The 12,135-nt window shown below is 37.3% G+C and overlaps 1 protein-coding gene across 2 annotated transcripts; it reads right to left on the bottom strand.

Moving 5' to 3' along the window:
• Positions 1-2,648: 2,648 nt before the first annotated feature.
• Positions 2,649-12,135, bottom strand: LOC144523519 (uncharacterized). 2 transcript variants are annotated; one of them, XM_078259113.1, is made up of 6 exons: positions 12,029-12,135; positions 11,228-11,307; positions 6,951-8,029; positions 6,293-6,448; positions 5,367-5,462; positions 2,649-4,317 (listed from the first exon to the last, which is right to left on the bottom strand). In XM_078259113.1, exons 3-6 carry the CDS (start codon positions 8,019-8,021, stop codon positions 3,997-3,999), a joined length of 1,644 nt encoding a protein of 547 aa, XP_078115239.1. In that variant the 5' UTR covers positions 8,022-8,029; positions 11,228-11,307; positions 12,029-12,135; the 3' UTR covers positions 2,649-3,996. The 2 variants fall into 2 exon arrangements, with proteins under 2 accessions (XP_078115239.1, XP_078115238.1); XM_078259112.1 differs by lacking the exons at positions 11,228-11,307; positions 12,029-12,135 and having other exon boundaries at positions 6,951-9,034.

Genomic DNA, 12,135 nt, shown 5'->3' with positions numbered 1-12,135 from the left:
CGTTTATGCCACATCGGAATAACAGGGACGCCCCCGTGATTACGTTGTTTTTCCGACTACCAGCGTTCACATGGATTAGGATGGTCGGGATGCGTGTTCTTCTTCTTCTGTTATATTGGCGTTTGGCATAACAACTTGTTGCATGACTGCCACCAACTGTTGGGCGTGGCCTAGAGCATCAGGTGTGTGAAAACATGGATGCCACAATAATTTGCTGCTGTTTTCTTATGCGAGCATACAAACAGCACATCGTCAGGTGTTTTTGTTATCTGCAGGACAACGAACGGGAAAGGATAAGGTGTTTTTTATTTTTATACATAGACTTAGACTTAGACTTCTCTTTATTGATCCTTTTGGGATGACTCCCGAAAGGAAATTAGATTTCCAGCAGCAGATTTCAGCAGCTTACAAAACACTCTTTAAATAAAGAGGTATAAAAAATACAGTATAGAAAAAATACAGTATAAGAATAACAATAAACTTTTAGCTAAATATTTTTTACAAAAAGTAAACAAACAGTAAAAAACAATAAACTACAGATAAATATAGGACTGTGTATGGTATTGTGAGGAGTTGTAGAGTATGATGGCATGAGGGACAAAGGAGTTCTTGAGTCTGTTGGTCCTACATTTGGGAAGGAGCAGCCTTCCACTGAACAGGCTCCTCTGGTTGCTGATGACGGTGTGCAGGGGGTGGCTGGCATTTTCAGTAATGTCCAGCAGTTTGTCCAGTGTCCTCCTCTCTGCCACCGTCACCAGTGAGTCCAGCTTCATGCCGACCACAGAGCCGGCCCACCTGATCAGTTTATCCAGTCTGGAGGTGTCCTTCTTGGATATGCTGCCCCCCCCCCAGCACACCAAAGTGTAGAAGAGGACGCTGGTAACCACAGACTGGTAAAACATCAACAGCAGTTTGCTGCAGATGTTGAAAGACCGCAGTCTCCTCCGGAAGTACAACCTGCTTTGTGTCTTTCTGTACAGGTGGCAGGTGTATGTTGTCCAGTCCAGTTTATTATCCAGCCACAGCCCGAGGTATTTGTATGATTGCACAGCCTCCACCTCAGCTCCCTCTAGCAGGACTGGTCGCAGTCTTGGTCTGGACCTCCCAAAGCAGTGGCGGTTCTACATTGAATTACACCCAGGGTGAGACCCCCTTCGAGCGCTCCCCCGAAAAAACACAACATTTTGCAAAATTACTATATTATAGTGTATATTTATTTTAATATATCTGTCATTTTATCTTATACTGTCATATTTTGTGCAGAATTGTGTTCATTGTCTTTTGAAAATGTTGGAGGTGGAGATTGTGCAACTTAAAAAGTGTGTTTCATGTTGTAATTGCAATAGTTAAATAACTGTATTCTCTTAAGTGTGTTTTTCAAATGTTCTAATGAATGATTTGTGCAATTGAGAAATATAATTTTCTCTTTCACTTATGTTGTTATAATATATATACATATATATATATATAAATGTGCCAAAATATATACAATCAGATATATAAAAATTGTAACAATAGCAGAGAGCAACAATAATATAAAATATTAAGAATAATATACAAATAAAATATAGAATAAATGGGCCTATTCTAAATAGCACAAATCCTTCATCACACACATGTGAAAACACACTAAAGAGAATCTAACTGTTACATTAATGCACTAAGAACAGAAAACACAAACTAAAACTAAAACCTGACCTTTCTGGCCTTCCTTGATGCAAAATCATCAATGATGTTATTGTATGAAATCTGCTCCCCTATTGAATGCTCACGGGCGCACGCCCTTTAAAAAAAAAAAAGTAGTCAAAAAATGTTTGCATGTTTGCACGTAAACGTGATTTTTTTTTTTTTACTGTTTATCTGCGGTGAAAAGAAATCGGCGACTGAACCAACGAAACTGGGTGCTTGTTAACTTGGTTAACAACCCTTTATCTGCACTGCGTGATTTCCCAGCAGCCTTGAGTCAATGGAAAACTAGACTGCTCTGGTATGAGACATCATCCTCCATTGCATCTGGCTATGCCATTCTTTTGTGCTTAAGATTAGTTAAAGTCAGGATATTTATACAATTAGCCTACTAACATGAATCCCGAATTTAAAATGTAAAAAATAATAAAGACAATGATTAAAAATAAAGTAATCTCTTAACTAGCCCTTTTTATTGTTCGTGCAGTTTACGTTAATTTAGGCCTATATTCATATTGAGGCTGCACACAGCAACATTGGTGCAAATGACGGCAACATATATATATATATTTCATGTTTTCCTATCTATAAAATATATATATATATATATACACACTGAAAAAAATGTTATGTTGAATTTACTTAATTTTATTATGTCAAGTGGTTGCACGAAATAATTTTATCTAAATCCAGATATATTTTATAAGTTGAGTGTACTTATATTTTGTAAGTTGAGTTTACTAATTTTTTTGTAGTAATTTTAGATTAATTATATATGTATATATATTTTAGCTAAACTATTTTGAGTAGAAATTACTTTTTTTTTTAGGTTCAGTATACTAAAATGAATTATGTGCATTCAGATCAATTTAATTGTTTAATTTCTACATACTAAAATTAAGTTTAATCAATTTATTTTATCTTAACTTTCATTAATAGTCAGACAAATAAAGCAAACCAAATATTGCCAACTCTTAATTTATTTTCTTGATCCAAGACCAAGAGATCCAACAGATTTACTCTCTCCCAAACGAGAGTGCCAGCAATGTAACTCAGTGGTAACAATTTCTTACATTGCTATCTTATAACAAAATGTACTATCAACCATTATCATAAAAAAAAATGTACCATTAAAAAAAAACAAAAAAACAACAACAAATGTACCAGAATAGCTGGAAGACAGCAAACACTGAGGACCCGATGTGAGATTACAATAAACTGCAAACACGTACATTGAGTCAATATAATACCCAATTTTCCACAAAATAAGCACCTATTTCACCACTCACTTTGTTCTTTACTTTGCAACATCTTCTAGAGCTGCATTTCACATTATATTAAATGTTATAGTAATTAAGTGTGCTTATCACCCCCTAAACACACAATAACAATGCAGCTTAAAAGGGTTCACAATAGCAGCTGAAGAAAGCCTACAGTCCAGCACTGGTTTTGTTCTTTAGTCCAAGGACTTTGGAGGAAACCCTTTTCCACCCATTTGCAAGAGCACAAAATCTACAAATAACAAAATACACCATTACTATACATAACAAAAAATACTTTAGTACCAGAACCATCCACAGCTGGAACACATCGCACACTGAGGACCTGATGCTGAGATTACAAAAAACTGCAAACACTTAGATTCAAAGAATACCATAATAGAAGAAAATACCGTAATATCGCAAAATAGATTTTATGCTTAGCTGAGGTGGAAAAGTTGGTGTAGCAATATGGAAACAGACTTACTGAATACATCATGATGTACATGAAACATGTGATGTAAACGTCCACTGAAGCTTAAATTCCTCAGAGAATAATAAAAATAGTGGCAAATGAAAACAAAGGAGGCTGTAACCTTCCTCACATTAATATATGAAACTAACAGAAATGTCATAATTCCACCATGTTTTCCACATGGTTCTCCATCGTTTGAACTTTGACCAGAGCTCTTTTAACATCTCGTTGTGTCCTCTTCTTATGCAATGGTTTAATGGCACAGCCACCACCACCTGTTTCTCTCAAGGCGCTTAACTTCTAATATTCATATGGCGGTAGTGGATGGATGGATGAATTTTGTGCTCTTATTTCCAAGATTGCAATTTTTATTTCAGGTGAATATACCACAAAATCCATCGTACAGTTTTAAATGTTCACACCAGTGGCTGTGTGAATATTACAGTCCACCATTCACTTCAGTTCGAAACACCTTCTGGGGCTGCATTTCACATCATACTAAATGTTTTCTATCACCTCCCAAACCAGAAATAACAATGCAGCTTAGCAGGGTTCACAAGAGCGGCTGAAGAAATCCTACAGTCCAGCAATGATTTTGTTCTTTAGTCCAAGGACTTTGGGGGAAAGCCTTTCACCATCCATTTGCAAGAGCACTTTCTGAATGAATTCATAGGAGTATTTCAGCTCTTTGGGGTAAGCCATGTTCAGTACATACATGACTCCCAGCATCATTGCACATGCTTGGGCTACAGATCCAATGTTGTCCAGAATGATTACTCCTTCAACATAAATGCCAATGTCATCATGAGCTCCAATTTCTCCACCCTCCTTGTTGATGACATATATGCCCATGGTGGATTTCTGCAGGTCTCTCTGGATGTCATCTCCTTCAATGTCCTGTATATTTGAAGAAAATAGGGGAAGAAAAAGAAAACATATTTATGTAATAGATTTTAATGACATAAAATTCTAAATTTCTTTATATTTACAAAATACATTTATGCTGGTCAGTAAAACTATTAAAAATCTTTTTTGTACTTTTGTCAGTTAAATAAAGGTTCATGTGAATGACCAAATCACAGATTTTTGTTTTTATTGTATTGTGGAAAATATTTAATATGTAATATTCAGTAGGAACCAATGGGCTTGGAGCTGAGACCCAGAAGTCAGAACGGATTGAGAGATGGACTAACACATGGATGGTTTTGGTCTTTTAATTGAACAATAATAAAATAATGAATAAAGCCAGACTTATATCATTTCAAGAACCAAACTGATAGTTTTAAATGTTTTAGCCAATTAATGAAAATCTCCAGACACAGCTACATTTACATTATCCTATGACAACATCCATGTTGTTTTACTCTTCTGGATTTCATTTCCTCAACACAAAGTTCGTCAGTGTCTGTTCAATTATTATTGGACGTCAGAGTTCTTGAATGCACCAGGGTGTGTTTAGGAAATGGTACCTGCTAGCAACACTGTGCAGCAATTTGTTGATTTTTATACAAATATTCTCAACCTTATGGCTACTTATAAAAGGTAAAAATGAATTTTCTAAAATTGATACTTATTTATACTCATCAACGGCTTAAAACATAAAAAACACCAGTATGATCCTTATGATCCTCTGTAGTGACACGTTTTAGTGGCTAGAGCATTTTTCAAGTTTTGTAGTAGTTGATTTAAATAAACAGCAGGCTTCCACACCATCATAGCTCTAGACCCCAAAACACGACAGCATGTAGACATCGACAGGATTACAGTTGCCATTGTTGTGGTGTCAACTTATTTTGTTATGCATCAGGTTTGTTTTCGTTTTTTGGTGAGTGTCCCTTTAAATCACATTGTGAAAGCCATTTTCTTCTAATAACTAGTGGGTTAGTGACATTTTCTATAACACAAAACAGTACATGTGACTGACAAATGCAATTCCAATGACTTGCCTTATACTCCCGAATGAGATGTCCAACATCCTCGCCAAGGTAGATGCAAAGTGCCTTTAGGACTGCTGCCCTTTTAAGATTGACATCACTCGTCGCCTGTTTAAAAGGATAACAATTATTAAAATATTCCTAAATACATCAATTATTTTAAAAAAAATTCTTGAAATTGTAGAATATTTCCAACATGTGGTAACCTCAAAAGATATATACACAATGACTTTATTATACAAAATGTAAATGGACTGCCCCATTTTGCTAATGAATGTTAGTGAATTGTGACTTAATTTTGATAAAATGTCAGGTGTGATTGTGTAGGGCGATAGCACTACTGTAACTTCTACTTCTTCAGGGAAGTTTCACTGAGAGCAATGCTCTCTTCTTCACAGTTAACACCTAGAAGCTGCTTTTACAACCAGTCGGATCTGCAGGCTACTGAGGATTAAGGGTCTTGCTCAAGGCAGGTGGTACTCTTTCACTTTCCCCACCTGGATATTGAATTGGCACATTTCCAGTCACAAACCTGCTTCTCTAACCTGTATGCCACTATTGCCTCATTAAGGCATCATCAGTCCTTAGAAATGTGTCTCTATTTATTTATACAGCACTTTTCAAAACACAGTTACAAAGTGCTTTATGTGGTTGAACCAGAATTAAGACAAACAAAATCAGACAAGTGCCTACGTGGAAAGCCATAAGGCAGGGAGAGCACCTCCCTGCCCATCCATGTGCATACATGGAAGGCCCGAGACAGAGAGCAGCCTGGTCACCTTTATTCTTGAGCCGGGACTTAGGAACCTTGCCCCATTACAAATAATCAAGGCTGCTCTTGAAGTCTTCAAAGGCTCCATATGGTACGAAACAGGTACATTTCATGAAGTTGCTCCACAGTGTATATATTTTGTACTACAATGTATACACATGTTTACCTCTTGCAAGATTGCCAGATGTGTGGCTAGTTTCTGGCCAGAAACACCTCCCTTCGTCTGGAAAACCGATGTCAGCTGGGGTAAATGGCTGTCCAACTGTGCCATGAAGGTTGTTTCAGGTGGGATTGTTGTTATGCGCTGGAATTCAGCATTTATCTGTTATACACAAGAAAAAAATAACAGAAGACAAAGAGCACTGTGTTCAGCCATTGGTGTAATATTTTGTAGCTACTGTATGATTAAAGGATACTTTTGACCTCATAATTCAAGACAATAATTAGTCGAATGTATTGCTATTAATCAAAGGTAATGGAAATCAAAACTTATTTAAACCTTGCTAATATTTTTAATAGCAATTACTATTAAATATTTCAAATTTACAATGGGTCAAATGTCTAAGTGCAATGTGAAAACCCCAATTCCAGCAGCAGGAAGCTGTTTTCATCAGACAATCTCTGATAAAGTGACTGTACACTACCTTCTCAGCAGCAAACAGCAGACAGATACAGTTAAAGTGGTCAAAATTAATTATATTAGTAAATTATCAATTACTGGGGGGAATTTTCCCCCCGAATTTATTTAGGTTTCAGCAGTTACAAACCAAGATTGTATAATGCGAAGAAGCACACTGGGGGAAAAAAGGCAAGCATGCGCTTACCTCATCAATATGAAAAAGTGCAGGCCACCTGGCTTTAAACTCTGCGGCAGCTGGCTTTTCCTGCACCACCTCTTTTCTTCTGTAGGAGAATGTTTTTGACATCTTCTGTTTTATACACAGTGCACTGTTTCTTTGTTTGACATCGGTCAACAGTTCAAGCCTGACATTTTCTAAACTTTGATCCGATTCGCCAGCAGGGTGTGAAGGAAAAAAGTTGACTTCAGCCTTTTTAGGCTTCTTTACGTTTTGGGCTGGGAGGCTTTCATCACTACGTTTGTTTTTCAAAGCATTTACAGTCACTTCTGGACAGCCAATGTTTCGCATCTTCGTCCTGTAATTAGCCATTTTATATTTCAGGCTAATCATCCAGCCATAGTAACCAGTGGCAGATGGTTCCTTCAAACAGGGACATTTTGTTATGAGTGCCCCTGCTACCTCATCTATTTGGTAATTTTGTGGATATGCTGTATACTGGAAGATCTCCTCAGCTAGCTTCTGTAAGATGTCAGACTTCAACCCCGGAGTGATCTTCAGATGAGAGCCAGTTTCTCTGAAGTGCTCATTTCCACATTGAAGCTGCACCTCTACATTGTATGGAAAGCGAGGAATGGGGAATTCACGGGGCCATGCACGTGCTCTCAATTCATTGTCTGAATGTGGCAGAATGATGGTGTTATCCGAGTCTGTTGAGGACAATGAGGCCGATGAGGAAACAATGGGAGATGTTTGGCTGTTCACTGGTGCTCCACATGATCCAGAAGTGCTGGGAGCATTCTCCATTAAAGAAGATGGACTCAAACCCACATCATTTATGGGGGTTAGAGTTAGGGTTGCCATGTACACCAACGTGATTGTACTTCTGTCCTGTATGTCTTGTACTGATGTAATGTTCATGAGTTCATTATTGAAGTCAGGATCCATGAACTGAATACGAAAGTCTGTTTCAATTCCAAATTCTTGGCGAATTGTATCGTGTAACTCTGTCAAAGTTTCTGGCGTTCCTGAATGGAGATCAAGTCTTCGAGAGTCATCGTTGTTCACAATGACTCTCAACTTCAGACGCTGTGCCATTCTTCAATCTAATTGTTAAAGAAGACAAAAAAAATGTTAAATCAGCATCTGGTACTATTGTTACTTAAGTATAACTGTTAATGAACCGAATTAGAGCAGGAACATACTACCACACAATATTAATCTGTAATGTTATTCTGCAGTTGTAAACACTATTCATTTTTACCATAACTTTATTTGTGTGGAATGAAAAACATAGATATTTTTTCTTTGTTTGTGGTTGTGTGGTAGTTCTTCCTTTGAACATGATATATTTAAAGAGACAGATTTGAACATTCATTTGTATTATGTTAGTCACAAATGTTTTCCTTAACATGCACATTTCTATAATAAATGGCAACATGAGGGTAATTTAGTACAGGGAGATGTCAGATGACTGGATCATTTCCCTCAGAAAATTCTTTCTAACTTTACTAAAAACAAAATGAGTCCTGTAAGAAATGTTAGGCAGCCCTCTTGTTACCATATTTAGTGTATTAGTGTATCAACTCATGCAGCGTATGAACACAACACAAACTACCATAATACAACCTTGTATCTGTATGAATCTTTTAAGTGTCACCATTCGCCGGCCTCCAATCATGTAATCTGCCGTGGGGTACTGGTCCAACAAGGCACCATGTTGAATGAGGGAGACTAGTGAAGTGGGACATAACTCAAATGCCCTAAAATGCTCCCTATACCATGCACCCAGCTCTTTAACAATAAAGCTCAAGCTCTTCTCCACTACAACCATCTGGATAACCTCTGCAAACTCTGGCAAGCCACCAGCAGAGCCATGAACAACAACCATACCTTCTCTGTAGTTAACTCCATTAACGGACGCATTCTTTGTGAGCTGAATGTGAGTAATATCAGGGTATTTAAACTGCAGAACCTTCTGCACATCCTGATGCAAAATGTCAACAGAGACAGTTGAAAGAGCTGAGACAGTCAAGCTAGATGTTTCAGTTGTGGTTGACGCCAAGTGATATGCCATCATGAACTGATGCTTCACCGCCAGGGACAAGAGTATGTTTGCGTGTGTGACGGACAACCTGCTTAAATCATCTGTGGATAATGTTCCACAAAATGATGTTTCGGCAACAGCTTTAAACCAGGAAACACCTCTTGTAACCTCTATCTATGGTCACAAATCCTGGCTTCAAGGAAAGCAATGGATTGTGTTGTGTGCACTGGTGCAACAACTAGCTCAACGATATCTTTAAGGTCCAAAATGACCTGCCAGGCTGGTTCATCTGGGGGCACCAACTGTCCAACCAAAAGTGGAAGCAACACACTTCCTTTTAACACCGTAACAAGGTTGTGCATTGTCCTGTGCTGACCTGACGTGCATTTCATGCATCTCTTTGCTTCGGAGAGTAAACGTACCTGAACTCACTTCCCTCTCCTGAATTTCAGACTTTTTTGCCACACAAAAGCGGCAAATGTATTCACCTGCAAAACTTTCAATAAATCCAGCAATTCCATGTGCTCCCAAATTGTCTGCTATTACACACTGTATTGTGCCTTTAACAAAATCTCCAAGCTGTGCAATAAAAATACCTTGACTTTCCAAAATGGCAAGATCCCTCAACAAGGGCTCTAGGACCCTTTCATAGCCATATTTCCTCACATCTTCAGATCTGCAGAGTAAGGCCAAATAAATTGAAGACAACGAAGAATGACAACCTGGTGGTAAATTGTTGAGATTCCAGTAAACACCACAGATCTTGTGCTTTTTGCGAGATGTGCCAAGCGGATTACAAATTTCAAAATCATCAACGTATAAATTCAATAACACTCGCAACTCACCTCCTGACAAAAAAATGGTTATCCTTGAAAAACAAACCATCTCGAAAAGACTCGTATATCACTTCTTCTCCTCTGCCCTCTGATATGAGGTGACTATCTGATGCTTTGTTAAGAATGTAATCATTAGTAAAAAGCTGCTGTAAAAACTTTAATAGTGGAACATACTGCAGCGTTCTTTTAGTTTTGTCATCCAAGATATATTCTATGGGTTCCACAACTTGAAAATTGTCTTTTTAGTATTTTTTGCGCTTAAAGGATGTTGCCAAAGGACAACCTTTACCAATTGGCTTATACACAGGATTAGACGTACACAGAGCAGATGCAAGTTCTTCAATGACTGACTGGTCAACTTGCAGTTTGTAACTATTGTGTCATGTATCACATTTCTTGTACTACACAAAGATGCTGTGCTCAACAAATATTGAAATTCTTCCAGCAATTAATCAATTGCAGCACTTATATTTGGAAATATTTTCCAGCTTTAATAACACTGCAGCAATTTTTTGTTCTATTATCTCTGGCTGATCCTTTGATTTATTTAAATCAATGTCATCAGACTGACTTTCATCACAGAATTCTTCACTGTTTGAAACATCAGGTTCTCCAGTTCCTTGGACTACACCATCCTTAAAATCTACCAACGAATGTAAGCTGTGCTTCCGACTTTTGTGCGACTTGAAGGTGCTGTATACATTGGATTTGTATTCACAGCCTTTAAACATACAAGTGACTGTCTCATTGTTTTTCAGATGATGGCTTATGTGCACAAAATAATCATGTTCTGTTCCAAGTTCACTACAGCCACATAAATGACATGAAAATGCAGTAAATATGTCAGACTGCTTTAAGGTATTGGTGTGATTCCTTGACAAATGTGTCAAAAGTGAATTCCAAGTCTTAAATACACATGGACAATCAGGGTATATACACTTACGTATAATGGCCACGCCCAAAATGTTGGACTATGTTGTAGTCTGTAATGTTTAAGAATTTCTGATCGCCTAGACACTTCCGCACCACAGTCTTTACACTGCCACATAAACTAGACAAACCACAAAGAGAGAAAAGAGGACAAAAATCAAACATTAGTGATGGTGTTTTACAGTCACACCAGGATGATCTGCATCAACTTTGATTACATAAAGCCATGCACTGTAAAGAAAACTAAATGTATGTGTTTAATGTAACTCATAGTTTGGGCCAATGAATCTCACATTAAGTAAACAGAAATTTTACTCAAAAGATGAAGTGTGTACTGGTACCTTTTTCAGCAATAGCTCTTCTCTATGAATTATTCCTTTTTATTACCCCCCCCAATAAAGAAAAAACTAATACCACACAGAACATTTATTCTTAACAGTACTGCTGTGATCAGTATAGCTGTTGAGAGTTTGTTTGTTAAATGCACTTACCAAAACAATATGAGCTCCCCAAAGAGTTAGGTTCTGTTCCACATCACACCAAGATCAGATATATCAGATATGAGAAAGACCTGCAATAGAAATAAAAATGAGCAGGAATTAAAACGATAAATCGTAAGCATGTTGACGAAAGAAAAAGTAATTGTCCAATAATTACAAACTTGCCCATGACTCAAATCAGATCACTACAAACTAATTTGTGTCCAAGTCCACATTTTAATAGTACCTTATTATTACTATAAAAAGAAATGCAACAAATGGCAGATTAAGAGGGTGGAAGTGGACAGACAGACATGTAATTCATTTTCAGGAAAGTTTATTTTATTTATCAATTTATTTACTCCTGGACTATTTTCTTGCAACTGTGTTATTTCTCTGATGAGCGATTATAAATTACTTTGGAGCATGTAGAAATTACATCCGAAATTAATGTTTTCAAAGCTTTAGTAGATGCTACAAGCAGACAGACAGGGCATTTCATGTAAAGACACGGGGGAGAATAAAGTTTATGGAAATTGTGTGAATTAAGTAGAAAACAGATTTGGTTCCAGTATTTTTCATGTTCCACTTCTATACTAAAAGTATTAGTGTAAGCGACTTAATAAGTCTTAGTGTTTAGAGCAGAAACAAAGTTAAACAACATTAACCTGCTAGCTAAACCAACATTCTTATCCCTGTTGTCTTCTGCCTAACACTTCAGAACCTTAACTGGTCTTTTAACTGGACTATGGGCTGTGCTCGTGCTCTGCTAGACCTCTTGTGTGATCTGCAAAGCTGCTGTTAGTTACATACCTGCAAACTCAGAAGGTCTGAAAAAGGTGACACCACCATTTAAGTAGCACCTAAATAAGGCACCGAAATCCGCGTTGCTATTCGGTCAGGTAGATAACGCTCGTTAA

Source organism: Sander vitreus, chromosome 9 (genome assembly GCF_031162955.1).
Source record: "Sander vitreus isolate 19-12246 chromosome 9, sanVit1, whole genome shotgun sequence".
NCBI lineage: Eukaryota > Metazoa > Chordata > Actinopteri > Perciformes > Percidae > Sander > Sander vitreus.
Note: the sequence above shows the minus strand (reverse complement) of the source record. Positions and strands in the feature narration are given on the sequence as shown.

Excerpts from the sequence above, each read along its gene's own strand:
- LOC144523519 (XM_078259113.1), bottom strand. The coding sequence starts at position 8,021 with ATGGCACAGCGTCTGAAGTTGAGAGTCATTGTGAACAACGATGACTCT. Across the intron at positions 5,463-6,292 it reads ATCTGGCAATCTTGCAAGAG|GCGACGAGTGATGTCAATCT; the intron begins GTAAACATGTGT and ends CCTTTTAAACAG. Across the intron at positions 4,318-5,366 it reads ATCTCATTCGGGAGTATAAG|GACATTGAAGGAGATGACAT; the intron begins GCAAGTCATTGG and ends TCAAATATACAG.